At 47.3% G+C, this 20,564-nt stretch overlaps 1 protein-coding gene across 4 annotated transcripts in view; it reads right to left on the reverse strand.

Moving 5' to 3' along the window:
* The window catches only part of NRBP2 (nuclear receptor binding protein 2), a 464,081-nt gene that overhangs the window by 141,402 nt on the left and 302,115 nt on the right, over positions 1 to 20,564 (reverse strand). For all 4 annotated transcript variants that reach the window (XR_011278688.1, XM_069621852.1, XM_069621853.1 and 1 more), the window contains exon 9: positions 3,445 to 3,500. Coding sequence is in view for 3 of the 4 variants with exons in the window: in XM_069621852.1 (XP_069477953.1) it covers positions 3,445 to 3,500 (56 nt within the window). In the remaining variant the exon portion in view is untranslated. The remainder of the gene's footprint in view (positions 1 to 3,444; positions 3,501 to 20,564) is intronic.

Raw genomic sequence — 20,564 nt, forward strand, 5'->3', positions numbered from 1 at the left:
GCGCTGCCTGGTGATGTAAAAGAGCTGCGCCCCTCTGATCTAAGAGTAACCTATTTTCCTAGCAATCTGTTCTTTCATGCAACTCATGAAATAAAATACTAATCATTTAAAAGCAAGCTATGAAAAAGGGTGCATAGATGCAATTATAATGTGCACAAGTGCAGTGTCAGAACATTTCATCAATCCTAAATTTTATAATTGAAGAACTTGTAAAAATAGACTATTGACTGCCATGGTGCACGTCGGAGGTGGCCGTGTTAGGCGGTGCGGCTTGACTTTTCCTCTATCGTTGTAGGGTGCTTTACTCGGAACACAGAGTTCAACTCTCGCTGTGACAGAACTCAGGCACGGCGAGCCGAGTTTGTTGGCGATGCGTGCATGGCCGCGTTATCAGCTGTGTGAGTGTGGCGTCATACAGTGGTTGGGGACCGGCGACCCCCTAGTTCCTGACCGGCGGCTGTTTTTTCACCTCCTGTCCCTTCAGCTACTTACTGCCGGCTGCCTGCGGTCACACGCGGGAATACGTTGTTGTTGCAATTCGTAGCACGCCCAGAGCGCTCGTCTCAGGATTCCGATGGGCCTGGGAGCATTATTGTCGGGTAAGCTCCCGTTGCTCCTCCTCCGCTCATTTCCAGTGGTGCTGGTACAGTGCCTCTGCATTTTCGCTGCAGTTCTGTTGCCATTATGTCAGGTCTGACGCCAAAGAGCGTCTTAAGTGGGGATAAAGCTACTGTCCAGCCCAAAGACCAAGAGAATACAGAGATTTCCAGTCCTCAATATGCTTGGAGGGTGTTCCTTACCCCGCTCACCTTCTTTGGCTCCCCATGGGAGGGGCAGTGGATTCTCTGAGGTTCTTGCTCTAAGTGCTAAAAGGAGATGAAAGCTCCAGAAGGACCAGCTCCTTCTTAATCTTTTTTCCAGCAAAAAAGAAAAAAAATTAAATTGGTGCATCTGGGAAAAGTGGGAATGCAATACAATCCTGTACGCATTCCCCTACACCACCTGCACTTAATCCCTTTGATGATCTTGATGCAGAGAAAGGGGGCACGCTAAGATCGAGGCACCTGACAAATCCGAAGCCTACAATCAGATGAGTGACCAATCGACATCAAGTCACCAATCTTCAAAAACGGGACAGTCAGGACTCATGACTCCAAACATAACTGAGAGGGGGTTGGATAGATCTAAGGTTCCTGACACTTGGCTGCTCCATAAGAACAGGCTTCTGCTGGACCTAGCAGCCTGTTCAGACCTTGCAGAGTTTGTCTTGGGTGGCATTGGTGGGCTCAAAACCTTATGAGTTGGAAATATCAAGCCCCCATAAGTCACTACAACCTGCACATAACACAATGGATAAATACTCGCAAACAACAGCTATTCAGCAGGGGTTACACATCAGGGCTGTCAAACTGACACCTCTGAGTTACCGCCATTGAGGTCTATGCAGCAAGTGAAACTAGCAGTCTCTGTTGCATGTCCTGAGATCAATAGGTTTGAGACCATGGACTTTTCAATGAACAAGGACTTACGGATCAAGAGCTCTGCTATGGGGAAAATGACTGACTATAAGCTTAGGAGCTTTACTTCGGATCCCAGAAATTCCGGCATTACAAATGTGACGAAACCAGCTCAGTCTGAATCCAGGGAGGTCCTTAAGAACAAAATATTAGCTTGGCTTAATCGAAAAGTGATATCCAACTGCGTTAGACCTCAGGACCTGAAGGTTCTTAGGAGAATACATATCGGGAACGAGTGCAGCTCAGAGAACACGGACTGCATTGTAGTGGGATGTGGATCCAGTAGCCTATCCTTGTTTTTGCATAACATTATCAAGTTGAATCCTCTATCACTGACTTCTAAATTAAATATTGTATTGAACTGATCTCCCCTAGCTATGGACCCATTACTTTTTACCGTTTGGCCTCATTTTATGTTTTATGTTGTATATTTGTATGTTGTCTTTTTGTCTGCATGCGCCATCATGCCTCCGGGTCCATGGAGCGCGTTATAAATAAATACATGTAAATTGTTTTAACAGCTAAACTACAAGCAAGTAACTTGCACAATGATAACAGATTCAAATGAAAAGAGAACATCAAAGGTCAGACTCTTCAGCAGCTGGGCATTTACAATAATTCTGTAAATCTCCCTGGTGGTCCACTTGGGCCTTTTCCTTTACTTCGGACCACACAGCAGCATCAGAACTGGGTGGAATTCTCTGGCAGCTACTGTACAAACTAACACTAAAGAAATCAGGCTAGAACCTTGGCTCGGTTGCCCACCACCGACACCCTAATTCTCTTGAATCTACGCCATTGATACTTGCAGATGAAAAGTGCATGTAAAGCCAAACCAGAAGAGCACTCACCAGACCCAGGGCAGGAGACACAGTTTGTCCTTAAATCACATCCGTGACCTGTGCACGAATTCCCCCTTCGCCAACAAATAGGTCCAACTTGCGTACAACGAGATGTACTTGACAACCCACATACTGCATAGGCACCATTCTTAGGCAGGTCTGCTCGCCTGGACCAGTGTCTCCCATCATCATCATCATCTCAATGGTCAAATTGCAGAACACAAGACAGCATGACCACTCCTGCTCGGATCTAGACGCACGCACAGGGATCGCTTTCCTGGCTTTAAAACTGCTCCAGGCCAACCGGTCACACTCACCCATTGCACCTGGTGCATGATCCAGCCATGTCATCCACTTCCACTCACAAAGACACAACTCCAGGCTGAAATGTACTACAATGACCACTGCTCCAAAACAAGAATACAAGACGCGTAAGCCATGCCACAGCTGCTGATCAATCTGAAAAGCATGATGACATCCAACGGGCTATACCACCCAGAAAGGAAACATGGTAATCAAAGGTGGTGACATAGCAAGTTCTACTCAGCTGCCCCATTTATATACCTAAATACCAGGTCAAGTGCAGGCGACACCAGAGCGGGTGCCAGCGCACAGGCATTTCCAGCTATAGACAGAGGGGTACAACAGCAGCAGCATCGCCTCCGGGACTCCACAGCCCATGCACTGTACGGAGAGAGAGCAAACCTGACTGCACTGTCCACGTAGCCACGGACCATGGCAAGCAATGATATGATATATGATATGGCATTTGTAACGCGCCTATACACAGGTGTTTCAAGCAATGGCGAGAAAGCTTAGCGGTACTACAGAGACTGCACGTGTAGAGTCACCCTTTGCATCAACCTTCACACTATCTTAGTAGATACCTGATCTGCTGCCAAACTGGAGACTTTTTCCACTTTGTTCAAGTAAGTTCCTACTATTAATCCTGACTCTCCAGTTTACCCACACTGCAGTTCATGCAAATAACCTAATCTACCTGCCCCTGTGATTAGCCAGAATTGGGAGCTCGTATAAGCAGGCTGATGCGGACCCCAAGTGTTGAATGCTACACACACACGTACCTCAAGTGCACACATCCCGAAGGAGAAGATGTCCACAGCCGTGCCGTCCTCCAGGGCTGCAACAAAATGCAAGGACAACACATTAGAATTATACACCACACACACACACACACACACTACTCAAATTAACCCCACCCAAGTGTGAGATATTGCTGGACCTTTCTAACATTCTGTCACCTTTTAGTCATTTGAAAACATATGAAAACATTTAAAAACATATTAAACATTTGCTTTCATAAGCATTGGAAACACATTTCAAAATACACCATTAAAAATCCCAATCCTCCCTTTATGCGGAAAAAGCATTTAATCGAATCAAATGGAATTATATGTTTGAAGCCCTCAAATGGCATGGCCTTGATACCCCCTTCATTTTCATAATAAAAATACTTTGTTCTAATCCCAAAACTGCCATTTTCATTAATGGGCAAATGTCTCTATACTCCCCCCACCCCCTTATTCAGAGGCACACGTCAGGGATGTCCACTCTCCCCACTCCTCTTCCTTTTAGCCTTAGAACCCCTTCTTAGAAGGAATTAGACAAAATGACAGCATAATGGGTATACAGTGCGGCAATGTGCAGATTAAAACAGCGGCATATGCGGACGATATATCACTGCCGCTAAAGAACCGGGATACCTCCCTACCACATCTTGCAGACATCATCTCACAATTCTCTTTAGCATCCGGCCATAAGCTTAACGGTGACAAATCGGAAAGCTTACCTCTCAATGTGCAATGCACGAAACATCACACACGCTACGGGTGTGAAATGGTGTCCTACCGGCTTAAAATATATAGGCATCCATATCTCCAATTCTATCAAAGATATTACCAAACATAATAAAGGATCTCTAAGAGATCACTAACTCTTGGTCGCCCCTGTACTTGTCCCGGTGGGCCCGATTAGAATCTATTAAAATGAGGATTTCTCCCATTATCATGTTCTCTTTGTATATTCTACCAACACCTCTTCCCTCCTCCTCCTTCAAATCTCTAGATTTGTGTTTGATAACATGTCTATGGGGAAATAAGAAACACAGAATATCACTATGCAAACGCTAAACACCACGTATCGTCAGGGGAGTGGGATTTCCGTGTTTAAAAAAATATTTTTGTCTTGAAACAAGTACAGCTATGGTTTACTCATGAACAGTCCAATGATGCGCCTCGATGGCTGGGTCTGGAGAGAGCCATGGTGTCCCCTCTACCTCTGGCTACCTCGTCAAAACGAAAAATAGATTTAGAAAATGCACAAGTATTATCCTATCTGCCCATTACCTCAGAACCTATATGTTTCCGTATGCTTCAAATCCCTCCAAAAATATCTCATATCTTTGGTTTAATTCGCTGATTAGAGTTAAGAAATGGTCCATTTTCTGGAGGCTGTGGCTCTCTTTAGGCATCAAATATCTTAATAAAATGTTTGTACATGTTGTGCCAGTTACTTTTAACAAGCTTGCTACTAAATTCCATGTCCCCTTCTCATACATGCAACAATACATGTCCATCATTGATGTAATTGTAGAAAACTATGACCCCCTCAGACGTAATACTGCGGCCAATGTAGATAGACAATCATTGCACAATTCCAACAGAATGGCCTCCCTGTTCCATAAAGCTCTTTTGGAGATGCCTTCCATGGAAAATATGCGAAACTGCTATCAGGCTCGGCAACAAGACTGCGCTCTGCAAGACCATCAACTACAATGGCCTCCAGCATGGAACCACATATCCAGAAACACCTCATCAGCGAGTCTATTGCAAACCCTTTGCTTCCTTCACCATAGAGCGTCTATCACCCCCTCTTTACTTTTCAAATGCGGCTCCACGCAAAATGAGAACTGTTGGAGCTGCCTTCAATCTACAAGAACTTTTAAGCATATGGTTCTCGATTGTAAATATGTTATACCTATTTAGCTCAGTGTGTGGAACTCGCTAAAAGAAAATGATCACCTACAGTTTGATTTTTGTCCGCAAGTTCTCTATACTGGAAATGTTACGCCAATACATATTATGGATAAAAATAATGGTCATTTGTTTAATCTCCTTGTGTTAGTCGCCATCAAAACTATAACGTCCAACTGGAAAAATGTAGACCGACTTAATTACAAGGTGTGGTGGAATTCAATACGTAATATTCATAAATTAGAAAGATGCAATTCGTACACTCCTCCGCTACTACTAAAGCATGAATTGAAATGGAAACCTTTCATAGACTGTTTAGCCTGTGATACCTCTGCTTAGTCGATACCCAATAAGTCAAGTTTATGCGCTTCATCCCTATGCTTTTCCCTCTTATTCCTACCCTTCCTCTTGTATATGCTCCGTCTGCCCCGTCTCGTCTTGATATACCTCTTATTCCCCGCTACTGCCCCAAAATTTAAATATTCATATACACTAACCTCACTCATATCCATGCAAAACCTTCATGTATTCCAACAGACAGTTTATTATGCACATTTGTTAATTTACTGCTCTAATAATTTGATGAGTTTAATTGCAATCCTTTTATGCCTTGTATGGTTGGGACTAAAAAAAACATTTAAACAACAACAAAAAATCCCAAGCTTAAAGACAGTCGGCCACCCTCTAGCCCCACTTCATTTGTTTCATGCAGAGCTAAATCACAGGCTGGAAGTGGAGGTCTGCGTCATGAAGCTGGAGATACCCGCTTATTTTTCCAGCTTTAGGCAGGCTCAAGCTTATTTATTTATTTATTTATTTATTGTTCGCTTGTTAGGAGCTTATACGAGTTGGTGGCAGAACTCTCTCTTCGGCAGGGGCCTCCCTCTGGAACAGCCTTCCTGTCTCCTTGAAACAGGAGGAGAACCATCTCCGGTTCTGGACGCACCTCAAAACCTTCCTCTTTGCCTCTGCTTTCTCGCCCCCTCTCCCCTGCTAAACTCTTGGCAGAAACTGCACCGGTTACCTGGCCAGCCTTTCTGATTCTCGGGCCCAGGCCCCGCCAGTTGCCCCCCTGCACTGCCTCACTTGCTACCCCGACACCTGGGGACTGCTTTTCTGTATCCCTACAGTCCCCCTACCAGCACTTATGTCAGCACTTACCTTGCACTTGCCACCAGTGGCCGTCTTTATCTTATTTATTCTACTATCCCTTGTACTGCACTTTTCTCCTCTTCCTTCCCCACGCACATCTACCTCTCCCCCTCCCCATGCACTTGCGCGATCTGAATCACACCTGGCCTAGTAGGATCGTTTTCTGTCTTCCCTTTGTCTTCCCCCCTCCATTGCCTCGTCGCGCCTTGAAACACCAATGTATAGGCGCGTTATAAATGCAATATCATATCATATACAGCAAGTAAATTCTGTTTCAAAGCGCCCACAGGGCAACAGGGCGGAAACATGCTATTGAGAGACATTAATCAACATAAGATAATAAATACAGTGGAGGGGGAAAAGAAATTGCAAACCTACTCTGCCTTGTGAGTATTCAGACAGGGGCTTGTGTGGCAAGAGCTGGTCAGGTGGAATTGCCCATTTACCATCATCCATAGTTACAGAGGATAGATACGGTCCATAACCACAACCGAGTCTGCCCGTTTCCCTACCTTCATTAATATTTTATAATGAGCTTAATACCGGAGACCAGTCTCGAAGCGCAGGACCTGCATTCGAACTTGTGTTGCTCTGCGCTGTCTTGCTTCCAACACCAACGCATTGCCCCCGAGCTATCCTCCAGAGGAACAAAGCCTCCAGCTGGCACACGGATTAGAGCCCTGAACCTGCCCCAGGTTTTGATTCTGACCTGCTGGAAAGAGGTCACACCCTATCCTGTAAAGAGCTTCCTGGTGCTACTCCTGAGGCTCTACCAACTCGCCTGCTCATATGTTGCCTTACACTAGAGATTGCGTCAAAGCTTTTGGAGTACAACTCCCATGAGCCCACCTCGCACAGCCACTGCTGAGGGTTCATGGGCATACTATCCCCAAACATCAGCAGGTTGTAGACCTCTGTCGCAGAGGCGCACATATTATGGACGGTGCGCAGCTCCGCTAGTGTACGACCTCCCCGGAGGGGTTTACGGGACTATGAGATCCCTCACCATGCGGATGGTCCTGCTCTGCTCATTCTCGTTTCTCCATTCATCCTTCTGTTGCTGTGGCACCCACAACTGGACAAAACACCTCAAACGAGGCCTCCACCCTGATACCAAACTGGTAAGACAGGATACTTTTACCGGGAGTTCCACCATTAACGGTGGCCTCAAACATTCTTCAACTTCTTGCAGTGTAGAAGTTTGGGACGAAATTGGTTAAAACACCCCCCAAACCTCTCTTCGGTCTGCTGGCCTCCAGTACAACATTCCCGAATGCATGGCTTTGAACAATATTTCCTTACATTTTGACTCGTTCTCTCCGTCCAGGGTGTCAAGATGGTTAGAAATCCTGGCGTTTTTGCAAGCGGACACACTGGATTCTGGTTCCTAACTGTAGGGTGAGGGTAGAGGAGAGGGGGCAGGCGATACTGGATGGAAAGGGGGGGGAAATGTTGTACCAAATTTATGAATTCATCATATTACTTGGACCTTGGTTGGCACCTTGCAGTCCATCTCAATAGTGAGATTGTGTGAGTGGCCATCAAGCAGTAGATTGCTAGGACAGACTATCAAGCACAGGCCGGAGATTGCTAGGACAGACTATCAAGCACAGGCCGGAGATTGCTAGGACAGACTATCAAGCACAGGCCGGAGATTGCTAGGACAGACTATCAAGCACAGGCCAGAGAGTGCTAGGACAGACTATCAAGCACAGGCCGGAGATTGCTAGGACAGACTATCAATCACAGGCCGGAGATTGCTAGGACAGACCATCAAGCACAGGCCGGAGATTGCTAGGACAGACTATCAAGCACAGGCCGGAGATTGCTAGGACAGACCATCAAGCACAGGCCGGAGATTGCTAGGACAGACTATCAAGCACAGGCCGGAGATTGCTAGGACAGACTATCAAGCACAGGCCGGAGATTGCTAGGACAGACTATCAAGCACAGGCCGGAGATTGCTAGGACAGACCATCAAGCACAGGCCGGAGATTGCTAGGAAAGACTATCAAGCACATGCCGGAGATTGCTAGGACAGACTAGTAAACACAGGCCGTAGATTGCTAGGACAGACTATCAAGAACAGGCCGGAGATTGCTAGGAAAGACTAGTAAAAACAGGCCGGAGATTGCTAGGACAGATTATAAAGCACAGGCCGTAGATTGCTAGGACAGATTATAAAGCAGAGGCTGGAGATTGCCAGGACAGATTATAAAGCACAAGCCAGAGAGTGCTAGGACAGACTATCAAGCACAGGCCAGAGATTGCTAGGACAGACTATCAAGCACAGGCCCGAGAGTGCTAGGACAGATTATCAAGCACAGGTCGGAGATTGCTAGGACAGACTATCAAGCACAGGCCGGAGATTGCTAGGACAGACTATCAAGCACAGGCCAGAGAGTGCTAGGACAGACTATCAAGCACAGGCCAGAGAGTGCTAGGACAGACTATCAATCACAGGCCGGAGATTGCTAGGACAGACCATCAAGCACAGGCCGGAGATTGCTAGGACAGACTATCAAGCACAGGCGGAGATTGCTAGGACAGACTATCAAGCACAGGCTGGAGATTGCTAGGACAGACCATCAAGCACAGGCCGGAGATTGCCAGGACAGATTATAAAGCACAGGCCGGCGATTGCCAGGACAGATATAAAGCACAGGCCGGAGATTGCTAGGACAGAATATCAAGCACAGGCCGACGATTGCTAGGACAGATTATAAAGCACAGGCTGGCGATTGCTAGGACAGATTATAAAGCACAGACCGTAGATTGCTAGGGCAGATCATCGAGCACAGGCCGGAGATTGCTAGGAAAGACTATCAAGCACAGGCTGGAGATTGCTCGGACAGACTAGTAAACACAGGCCGGAGATTGCTAGGACAGATTATCAAGCACAGGCCGGAGATTGCTAGGAAAGATTATAAAGCACAGGCCTTAAATTGCTAGGACAGATTATAAAGCACAGGCTGGAGATTACCAGGACAGATTATAAAGCACAGGCCGGCGATTGCCAGGACAGATATAAAGCACAGGCCGGAGATTGCTAGGACAGAATATCAAGCACAGGCCTGCGATTGCTAGGACAGATTATAAAGCACAGGCTGGCGATTGCTAGGACAGATCATAAAGCACAGGCCGGAGATTGCCAGGACAGATTATAAAGCACAGGCGAGAGATTTCTAGGACAGATTATAAAGCACAGGCCGGAGATTGCTAGGGCACATTATCAAGCACAGGCCGGAGATTGGTAGGAAAGATTATAAAGCACAGGCCGTAAATTGCTAGGACAGATTATAAAGCACAGGCTAGAGATTGCCAGGACAGATTATAAAGCACAGGCCGGCTATTGCCAGGACAGATTATAAAGCACAGGCTGGAGATTGCCAGGACAGATTATAATGCACAGGCCGGAGATTTCTAGGGCAGATTATCAAGAACAGGCCGGAGATTTATTGGTGGGGCAGCCTAACTCACCAGTCCCCCCCTGAATCTCATCACCAGTGTAATAAGCCGCAACTCTACTACAACCGGGAAATTATACAAAATTGTAGCCCGTCAACCATAACCGCAGATCGACAAGTTCAGAACTTCAGCCTTGACACCGTCTGCCTGGTGGACAAGAGCTGCACAGTGCCTACAAGGGTATATTTAGTGCTCTGCAACTTTCAGAGGTCTTCCTAAATGATAGTTAAAAAAATTCCTTTGGCCGAAGTAGCTGCTTCCAAAATGTGACAGGAGCTCTGAAAAAGGAGCATAAGAGAATGTTGGCTTTCCAGAAACACAACATATGTCGTCACACTTTGGGATTTTCAGAGATCCATGAATCCTTCCGATAGGGCTCCGTTTCACCATCTTCGCAGCAGCTCGGTGGGGGCACCAGCACGCGGCACAGTCTCACTTGCAAGACATGATTTTTGCACGGGCTGCAAAGGGCAAAAGGGAGCAAACACAGCTGCTTGATCCCCGGTTTGATGTGGTTGAGTTTCTGTGGCCTCCATACCAGCCTGGCAGCCGCATGAAGTCTTGCCTTCGAAGGAGCGGAAGTAGGTTGAGGCAGAGGAGCCAGGTCAGAGTTTCCCAGAGTCAATCCTAGAGATAGGAAAAGCCTGGAAAAGGAACGCAGACCAGAGAAATGGTAGCAACAGCAAACGAAGCAAGTCACGTGCACGGAAAATAAACCAAAGTTGCCGATTTCTGAACACAGACACGCAAAGGGAGCTAGGAGTCCAGATAGAAGCCCAACATATTTAGCAGAGGTAGACATGGAAGGAGTGGCAGATTTAAGGCAAAGGGCCCCGTGGGCAGCACCTGACACAGGGCCCTAGGTGGGGGGGTCATAGAGGCGGAGCCTTGGGTGGGCGGAGTTAACTGTGGTCACAGTGCACAATGGCAAACTTTAGGGACAAAAGCAATTTTTTATTAAGTTGTCTTCATTACAGCTACCTAGGGGTCTAGCTAACTGGAAACAGCTGGGTCTCCTCTGCAGGCTTTGCTATTAATGCTAAATATTGTAAACTTAGAGGACATACGCGTCCTTGTAGCAGAAAAGTGATGTCATTGTGTTTGTGCGGGCGTTGCTGCAGCCATGCATTGCAAAATGGCAGCATTTCATAGTGTTAAGCTTTTGCTGCACGAGTTGGAGAGTGAAAACCTCGGCTCTGTATAAGGGTGAACTAGTATGGAATTACAGAGCCCTTTACAATACTGTGTATCTGCGTGTACTTTAGATGCAAAACAGATCAATGTGGACGGTGTTAAAAACCAACCAAGAAGAGCATTGATGTTTGTGACAACAGTGTGAAGAGCTGCTTGTGATCGCTGCAGGACCAGATGCTGTATCTATTAGTTTATTCATTTGTTTTTTTTCCCAAAAGATGATAGAATGCTGTGACACTCCCCAATCATACCACACCCCTATGTGCCCGATTTACAAAACGTTTCCTATGGGATTTTTCCATTGAAAAGTGCTTTTATGGCGCCTTCTAGGGTAGGGCTGTGCTCCGTAAAGTTCCTAAATAAAGGAAAAGTAAAAAAAAAAAGCAACACAGAACAACGTGCTGATGCGGATTGTCGTAATATTTAAAAACCTATGTATTGCAGCATGTATTTTGAAGAAGATACTGACATTTGTATATAACAAAGCCCTAACCCTGCGACAACTAACATGCAAAACACGCCACAAGAACTGTGGTGGTTTTTTTTCCCCATCAGTGACCAACCCCCCTCTTCATTTTGCACCAACCTTGTTTGGCTTTGTTTATGCTGTGAACGCTGTCACATAAAAGCCTGACATGTTCCCTCAGGGCTGACAAACAGTGCTAAGATCCACACTGAGCCACACGGCGATGGCACGTGTGCTCTCTGGCAGCAGTCAAGGGGAAAGTGAGCAGAGACCTTGCCACAGCTCTAAGGGCCCTGTGCTGTGTGGAAGGGGCGGGCCCTAGAACAGGGGCCCACTCGCCATTAGTCTGACTGACGACCGTTAGATCCGCCTCTGCATGGAAGGAGTAGCTCAGGCACCATCCAGCACGGTCTCCTTTCGGCCTCCAAATGGTAGGGCGGTAATCAGGCGGTACTTCTGCTGGTCAAGGGAATTTAGTTCCTAGCGAGGGGGGGGGGCATCGTCAGCATAGAATGTGGGTTTCATGGACGGCAATGGGAGCGAGATCCTGCCAAGGGAGCGCACAAATTCCGACCAACAATAGTCAACTGTAGAGCCACGGGCTGGGAGAACGATGCTGGTTTCACTACATCGTCATGAAGATTGTTGGAGAAATAGTGTGTGGATACGCCATATTTATGAATGGAGCGGGGGTGTTGCGGGGGTCCTACAAGGAGTTGCAACCATGGGCAGATTTGGAAACAGAATGATTAGGAGCCACAGTAACGGTCCAACAGCAAAACTGCGTCCAAGCAGGGGTGGACTGGCCTATAGGGAACTTTGGGGAGATTTCCTGGTAGTCCTGTGCACCCCGGGCAGGGGTGGACTGGCCTATTGGGAACTCTGGGGATTTCCTGGTAGGCCTCTGCACCCCGGGCAGGGGTGGACTGGCCTATAGGGAACTCTGGGGATTTCCTGGTAGTCCTGTGCACCCCGGGCAGGGGTGGACTGGCCTATAGGGAACTCTGGGGTGGACTGGCCTATAGGGAACTCAGGGGATTTTCCCGGTTGGGCCTCTGCACACTGGGACTCTTTTGTGTTTTATTTCCAAATGTTCTCATAGGAAAAGGGTTGGGCTTGCTGAACAGGTGTAATATTGGACCACTTTGACAATTCTTATCAGGGCCACCTTTGGTTCCCAGCCCGCCACTACACCTGCCTGCCAAATGCACAACCTTTGCTGTTTTGCACCATACATCTTGGGTGGTTCACCCCACCCTTGTGAGTTTTCTTTCCTCCTGACCGCCTAGAGTAGGTTGTTTTTCAAGCACTTGAATTGTGATTGGGTACTTTCTCTTGCCAAGGTGTTCATGAGCTGCAAGAGTTCTTACAGGGTCTCATTGTACTCTCGTTATCACTCCTCCCAGCGTATAAGCCTGGTTTGTCTCATTGCCATGAATGCCCCCTTTGCCTCTTTCCTCCACCTGCCATTCGGTTGACGGGTCTGAGCACCAGGCACTGCTATTTCCCCTTTGTTGGGAATTCTCAATTAAGGGGCTGCCTAAATTGCCCAATATTTGCACGAGTCCATTAAGTAATCCTACTGCTTCCCCGCTAGCCTGGTTCTTTCTGAGCTGGCTGCATTTTGGCTGCCTCTGGCAGGATCTTCTGTCCTAAATCCTACTCTGACTTTGTGGGCTCCCAGGTTGGCATCTTCCCCCCCCTAACGCTAGCTCTGATCTCTTGGCAAGAAGTGCACAGAACCAAGAAGTCGACCCAATCAAAGTATCTCTCTGGGCTTCCAAGCCTATGTACAAGTCCGCCATATTTGAGGCTTGGACGCAGGGATGGACTGGCCTTTAGGGAACTCTGGAGATTTCCCGTCGGCCTCTGCAACCCGGGTAGGGGTGGACTGGGCTATAGGGAACTCTGTAGATTACCCGGTAGGCCTCTGCAACCCGGGCAGGGGTGGACTCGGCTATAGGGAACTCTGGAGATTACCTGGTAGGCCTCTGCAACCCGGCCAGGGGTGGGCTGGGCTATAGGGAACTCTGGAGATTACCCTGTAGGCCTCTGCAACCCGGGCAGGGGTGGACTGGGCTATAGGGAACTCTGGAGATTACCCGGTAGGCCTCTGCAACCCGGACAGGGGTGGACTGGGCTATTTTCCCCGTAGGCCTCTGCAACCTGCGTGCAGAGGCCTACGGGGAAATCTCCAGAGTTCCCTATAGGCCTGTCCACCCCTGGGCAGGTGACGACCGTTCGACTTTAGCAGACAGACATTCAATCAAGTGAAGAATACTAACCCGAGGGAGAGAGGAGCAGCGATGGAAAGAGCAGCGATGTTAAGAGCAGGGCAATCCCGCTACCAAGTTCATGGGACCGATTTTTATAGAAAATGTCCTAGCATTTAGGAATAGAAATACTGCCCATTGTGTACATCTGGAGACTGGCCAGTGATGCCGGTGGTCCTCTAAGCAGAAGAGAGCCAAATGGGGCGCACTCTGCAAGTTCAGTCGCATGGAAAATGCGCTACTGATGACCGTATAGTCACGCGAAGGGGAGAGAAAGAATTGAAGATGCTTTAAGAAAGCAGAGGAATATTTTGCTGCGGAAATGCGTTGCAGTCTGTGATAGGAGCGGGTGATGCAGAGAAGAGATGACATACTGCCCAAGCATGTCACGAAGAAGGGTCGAGTGTGGCATGCTAGAAAGGGTGCGTGCTTGCCAATTGGATTGCCTGGAATGCAGGCAAGGACTACATTCCAAGCAGAGGTCGAAGTGAGCAGGAACGGTCAGAGCAGTGTTCCAGTACTTTTTTTAAAACATTTTTTTTTACTGTCAACAACTCCATTGCTTTCTAGTTTTTGCAACCATTTTCACCATTCCGGAATTGTTCTTTGTTAAGTTAAAAGCACTCGTCTCCAATTTACCAGAGAGAAAACGAAATCTGTTTGAACTCAATTGGCTGTCAACCAACATGACTGCCGCCCTTGAGAAATGTGTTGCACGTTGCCATCTTCCTTCCTACTCTGTCCGCTGCCAGAAACATTGGTACACTTCTGTCACTGCTTCCAAGCAATGCAAGAAGCTCGCTTCCTCTCCCGGCTTAATGGCATTCTTACTTTAGTCATCCAAGTCCCTGGATTGGCCCCAGTGCTCCTCTTCGTGGCCGGAAGAGGCATCTAGAAGAGCGCTCCTTTTTGAAAGGAGTTTCTTGCCAGTTTTTATAGCAGCCACCTTTTTGTTTTGCTCAAGTGAAACTTGTTTGTGCGCCAAGTGCCTTGTGCCCGGAGGTTGACCAACCTTTGGTAATTTTGAATAAAACTCATATGTACATATAGCCGAGCCCAGATCGCCATAAAGCCGGCTAGCGTGGTGTACACCAACCACTAAAGGCATAGGAGACCTTGCTAAATGCCCCTGTGGGTCTGCGGGTCTTTAAAGCCTGCCCCCCCCCCCACTGCTCCAGCAGTTTTGAGGTGCATATCACAGGACTGTGCCAAATACACATTGGGGTCCAACAGGAGCGGCCCTTTGCACTGTTCTGAAAATAAAAGCCACAATAAGAGAGAGATACTAGAATGGCAAAGGTGGGATTGCAATGGTTCTAGTCCGTCATCGACATCATCTCATCGGGCATCTCCCACAGCTCACATCTGTTCTTCTCCTCTTGGATGATCTGCAGCTCTTGACATGGTCCTTCACCCCTCCGTCCCTTGCACCCCTTCCTCCACAGGTATCCCTGGCGCCAACTGAGTGGTTTTAATCCACATAACCTGCATTTACTGTACTGCAAATGTCCTCCTACTGTGGAGGCCCTCAGGATTCTGTTCCTAGCCCTCGGCTGTGTTCAACAAACAGCATCCCTTTTACCTCTTGGACCCTCTTGGTACATGAAGGATTTAAAGATGTTCTCCCTCCCCCGCTCCACTTATTCGATTCTCTATACACTGGACTCGCGCGTCGGGGTTGACCACTAGAATCCTTACAAAAACTCTCTGCTTCTGTGTTTCCTCAACAATTCCATTCCCTTTGATCTGCATCTCGGACTATTCTCACCCGTAAACCGTGATTTACACGCAACCATTTCTCAACAAATCACCCTTGTTGCTTGGTCATGGAACATTAACGTGTAGGAGGTTAGGAAAATTAGTCAAGACTTGATAGAGAAGGTTCAAGAAAGTAAAAAGAAAATGGACCATTGGTCATCGCTTTATATTCGGAAGCATTTTAAAGAACTTCTCTTTTCACACTTTCTAAACCCTCTTCCTGCTCATTTACTTTCATGCTTTTCTGCTCAAGGTAATGGAAGTAGCTTCCTCATCTGGAAAAACTGCATCTATACTTTATGAAACTGCTGGCCCGTGGTCTGTTTCTGATCAGGCTCGCAGAGTGTTGTTCCCATTGGGTCCAACTCCCAACCATTAACTGGTCCAGATTATTTTCTCCTGTCGGCTCCGTGACAGCCACAGAATGCTGTGAAGGTCCAACGCCCGCATCCCTATTAGAATAGATCTGTCTATAGAATCAGGACTAACAAATAGTCACCCAACTAGAGGGATGAGTTTTCCAGGCATACCTTGAAGGGTACGCTGCAACACATCACTCGGACCATCTCGCTACACATGGTCTAACTTGACTCTCCAATCCGGTTTTCTGGCAGATGTGGAATGGAACAGCGACTGCGCAGGCGGCAGGCCATGGCATGGCATGAATGCGCTGGATGGTTAAGTCTCGTGCTTGCTTGCGGTTCTGAATCTCTCAGCAGAATGTGACATGGCCAGCCATGGGGCACATCTCTCCAGGCTTTGCGTTTGGGGGACAGGCCCTGGAGTGGCCACCATTCTTCGGCACTGCACTTTCAGTTCACCAAGGCGACGCCCTGCAGGCGAGGCCTGCTATCCACATCTCGTGGGGTGCCACAGGGATCAGCCCTGTTCTACATCCACACTGATTTGCTGAGTGATCGGCTTCTGCGCCCAGGCCTCGCCATTAAACTGCTAGACAATGACACAATGATATGTCAAAGTGTGCGCCTAATAGGCGTCCTCACACTGCGGGACTGTCTTGCTGCCAGAGAAGAGGTCCCACTCCTCCCTCAAAATCAATCTCACAAAAACAGAACGGGTGTTATTGACTTCTGCAGAGTTCATCTTTGAAGTGTAGATCGTACCATCCTCACCACCGTCCCTTGGTAGATCCAGCTTTGGCTCGGATTTGTGCTCGCTTGTTTTTGCTTGGACTCTGCTCCAACTCTAAAATCAGAAATAAAAAAAAAATGGTAGATGGAAGATTTTGAATTAATCTGAACCACTGGCACTGCTCTGGGCAACCTTCCACAACACGGTTGAACATGTCTGGAGATGCTTGTAGTCTCGTGCAGAGGGGATGTGACGAAGCAGTTTGGGCTGGACTGCCCCTTTTGGGGTGGGACTAAGCCTTGTTAGGCAGAATTGCATGCAGTACCCTCTGGGATCACCACACACAATTAGGACTACAGGTGTAAGCCAGACCAACCTTTGGTATGAGTCTGTACCACACAGTTTGTTGGTAGCAAGCTGAGCAGCCAGGCTTATCTCAAGAGTGAATGTGAGCAGCACAAGTAGTTACACAAAGGACTGTCAATAACAGTGGTTCAAGTACACACTTATATTCAAGATTTCCTGGTAAAACACTTATTAAATACACAATCATTTATAAAACATTTCACCTGAAGAAGACAACTTAATATTATAGACCAATACACTTCAATACAAAGGTTTTTGAGACAGGTTGAGCTCCCTTGAAAAAGGAGCCAGATGGCAGTTCAGTTACTTAGCAGTGAGCAAAAAGGACAAAAGTAAGTAGAATAGATCACATATACTTCAAAAGGGACAATGTAAGTAGAATAGATCACATATACTTATTAGACAGTGCAAATAGTTTCATTTCACCAGGGGAGTTCACTTCAAGTCAATAGGCCAGGCCAAAGTCAATGGGCTAGTGTTCTGGATAGGAAAGAGCAGTTCTGGTATCAAATGGTAAAGTCTTTGCAAAAGTTCTCAGAAGTAGTTTAGGCGAAAAATAATCATTTGTGGGGTCACAAGCTGATTAGGCCTGTAAGTTGGGAAAGTTTCACAAACATTCACCGCGGGAGTGGCGTTCTCCCAATCGGGTTGGCACAGTACCTTTTTATGAAGAAAACAAATGTTGCTCAAGTAATGGTTCCTGGCAGTTCCTGAATAAGCACGTGATCGTTGAAGAAAGCAAACAAAACAGAGTCATTTCCGTTTCCAGTAGCTGTAGATTCAAGAACACAAACTGGTTTCCCTCTCACTGGCTAAACCTTAACCAGCATTGAGAATGGTATCCAGGTGTCTTCTGAACTGATTGGTCCCACCAACTCAAAGGAAGAAGCCGTCCATTGAAGGAGCTTCTCTGTCGAATGGAGTTGTGGCGATTCGGACCTGCAGCAGGGCTTCAACAGGCAAACCAACGGTCCAGTGGTTGCAGCAGCCGTCCTCTTCTAGCTCGTCTTCGGTTCTTTCGTTCCAGTGGTCGACTCTGCCTTCGAGTCCTGGAGAATCACCTTTTACACAGTTTTCTCCCTTTCATTCCAGCCTAGTTGTCTCTCACCCAGCAGGTTGGCTGTCCTTGCCGGACAGTCAGCCAGCCAATCATGCTAGGAGACTAAGCACAGGGAGTTTCGGGCACCTCCCTCACTTCCTGCCCACCCCAGACACTCCGATGCCAAAGGCACACAAACAAAGGGACCAAACCTGGTTTGGTGCACAGAGGCACACACTAGTAGGACATTTCCAAAAAGAAATGGCAAAAAAAGAAGACCGGGACCCCTTTAAACAAAAGGGGCAGTCAGTTACTTAGCAATGAGCAAAAAGGACAAAGGTAAGTAGAATAGATCACATATACTTTCTAGGCAGTGCAAATAGTTTCAGTTCACCGGAATAGTTCAATTCAAGTCAATAGGCCAGGCCAAAGTCAATGGGCTAGCGTTCTGGATAGGAAAGAGCAGTTCTGGTATCAAACGGTAAAGTCTTTGCAAAAGTTCTCAGAAGTAGTTTAGGCGAAAAAGAATCATTTGTGGGGTCACAAGCTGATTAGGCCTGTAATTTGGGAAAGTTTCACAAACTTTCACCACGGGAGTGGCGTTCTCCCAATCGGATTGGCACAGTACCTTTTTATGAAGAAAACAAATGTTGCTGAAATTGTGGTTCCTGGCAGTTCCTGTAGATCTCGCTTTTCCTGAGCCTCAGTCGTGGGGATAGGAGGGAGGACATCAGGGGACTCCGGCACTGCACGTGATCGTTGAAGAAAGCAAACAAAACGGAGTCACTTCAGTTTCCAGTAGCTGTAGATTCAAGAACACATACTGGTGTCCCTCACCCTGGTTAATCCTAACCAGCCTTGAGAATGGTATCCAGGTGTCTTATGAGTTGATTGGTCCCACCAACTCAAAAGGAAGAAACCGTCCTTGAAGGAGCTTCTCTGTCGAATGGAGTTTGGCAATTCGGACCTGCAGCAGGGCTTCACCGGGCAAACGAACGGTCCAGTGGTTGCAGCAGCCGTACTCTTCCAGGTGGTCTTTGGTTCTTTCATTCCAGTGGCCGAGTCTGCCTTCCAAGCCAAGAAACTCACCTTTTATCCAGTTCTCTCCCTTTCATGCCAGCCTAGCTGTCACTCAACCAGCAGGGTGGCTGACCTTGCCGTACAACAGCCAGCCAATCACGCCAGAGTGCATTTGGGTCTCCTCCCTCACTTCCTGCCCACCCCAGACACTCAGACGCCAAGGGCGGACTTCAGTCCTGAAGCCCGCCAAAGGCATACGAACAAAGGGACCAAACCTGGTTTGGCACGCAGAGACAAACACTAGAAGGACCTTTCCAAAAAGAAATGGTGAAAAAACAAGACTGGGACCAGTTTAAACAAAGGGGCTTAAGGCGCTATCTTGAAAAACATGGCTTCTGTGATTTTTAGCTACCGGTGTTCACGGTCGGGGAAAAATCCTGGTAGTTCATTGTAAAACCACTGCCACCAGCCTTTTCAATAGGAAAGGGTAGAACCTGACTGCTACATGAGTGTTTAGACACAGAGGATACCATGTAACCCCTCCAGCACTCCATTGTAAGATCGTGTGTGCTGGGTCTATGAATTTTGAAAAGACTAGTAAAGTCAATTTCACTTTACATTCTCTGGGAAACAGTGGTTCATACCAGAGAAGGTTTCTAAACCTTTGGGAAGTCTAAAAGACATCCCTGTGCCACTGCACTGAGGGTGCTGTGTGACACACATGAAAAGATGATGCCTATGGAGTTATCTAAAACTCCATAATCAGAGAACACAAGTGTAAAAAACACATCAAAACACACGAGAGTGGGAAAAAAGGCTCACACTCTTTCCAGGTAAAAAAAATCAAGTCCTCAAAATTCTGCAAAGTTGTTGGGGGTCTCTAAGGTGAAGGGAATTAGCATATTTATGAGAATTCTCCCCAACAAGCCTGATGTGCATATGGTCTTTCCCCTTTTGTAATGGCTTCGCAGGTGACGAACGCTGGTCTGGAGGGTTGCCCGGAGCAATTTCCAGAGGTTAAGATCAATTCTAAACCTTCCAGCCATCACCTCTTTATTTTTGCTTACTCTAAAATCACACATTTGCAAACTCATTTGCACCCGTCGATCAGCTTTACCTGGTTTTTGACTGCTGCGGATAGCTGTTTCTAGACTGGATGGCGGAACGGTGTGTGTAGTAAAGTTGAAGTGCTGGTGCCTCGAGTAACTTCCACTGGTAAGTCCTGTTTCAGTTATATCTTTAGGTAAGTACTATGTACATGTAGGACCCACCAGTGCCCACCAGCCAGGTAACCATCCCTAATGGCCTTGGGTGGGGATACCCAAGGCAAGTCACATGCCATTCATCACATTGCACACATGACATCACCCACACGCATGTACCC

Source organism: Ambystoma mexicanum, chromosome 5q (genome assembly GCF_040938575.1).
Source record: "Ambystoma mexicanum isolate Mex_15411 chromosome 5q, UKY_AmexF1_1, whole genome shotgun sequence".
Classification (NCBI taxonomy): domain Eukaryota; kingdom Metazoa; phylum Chordata; class Amphibia; order Caudata; family Ambystomatidae; genus Ambystoma; species Ambystoma mexicanum.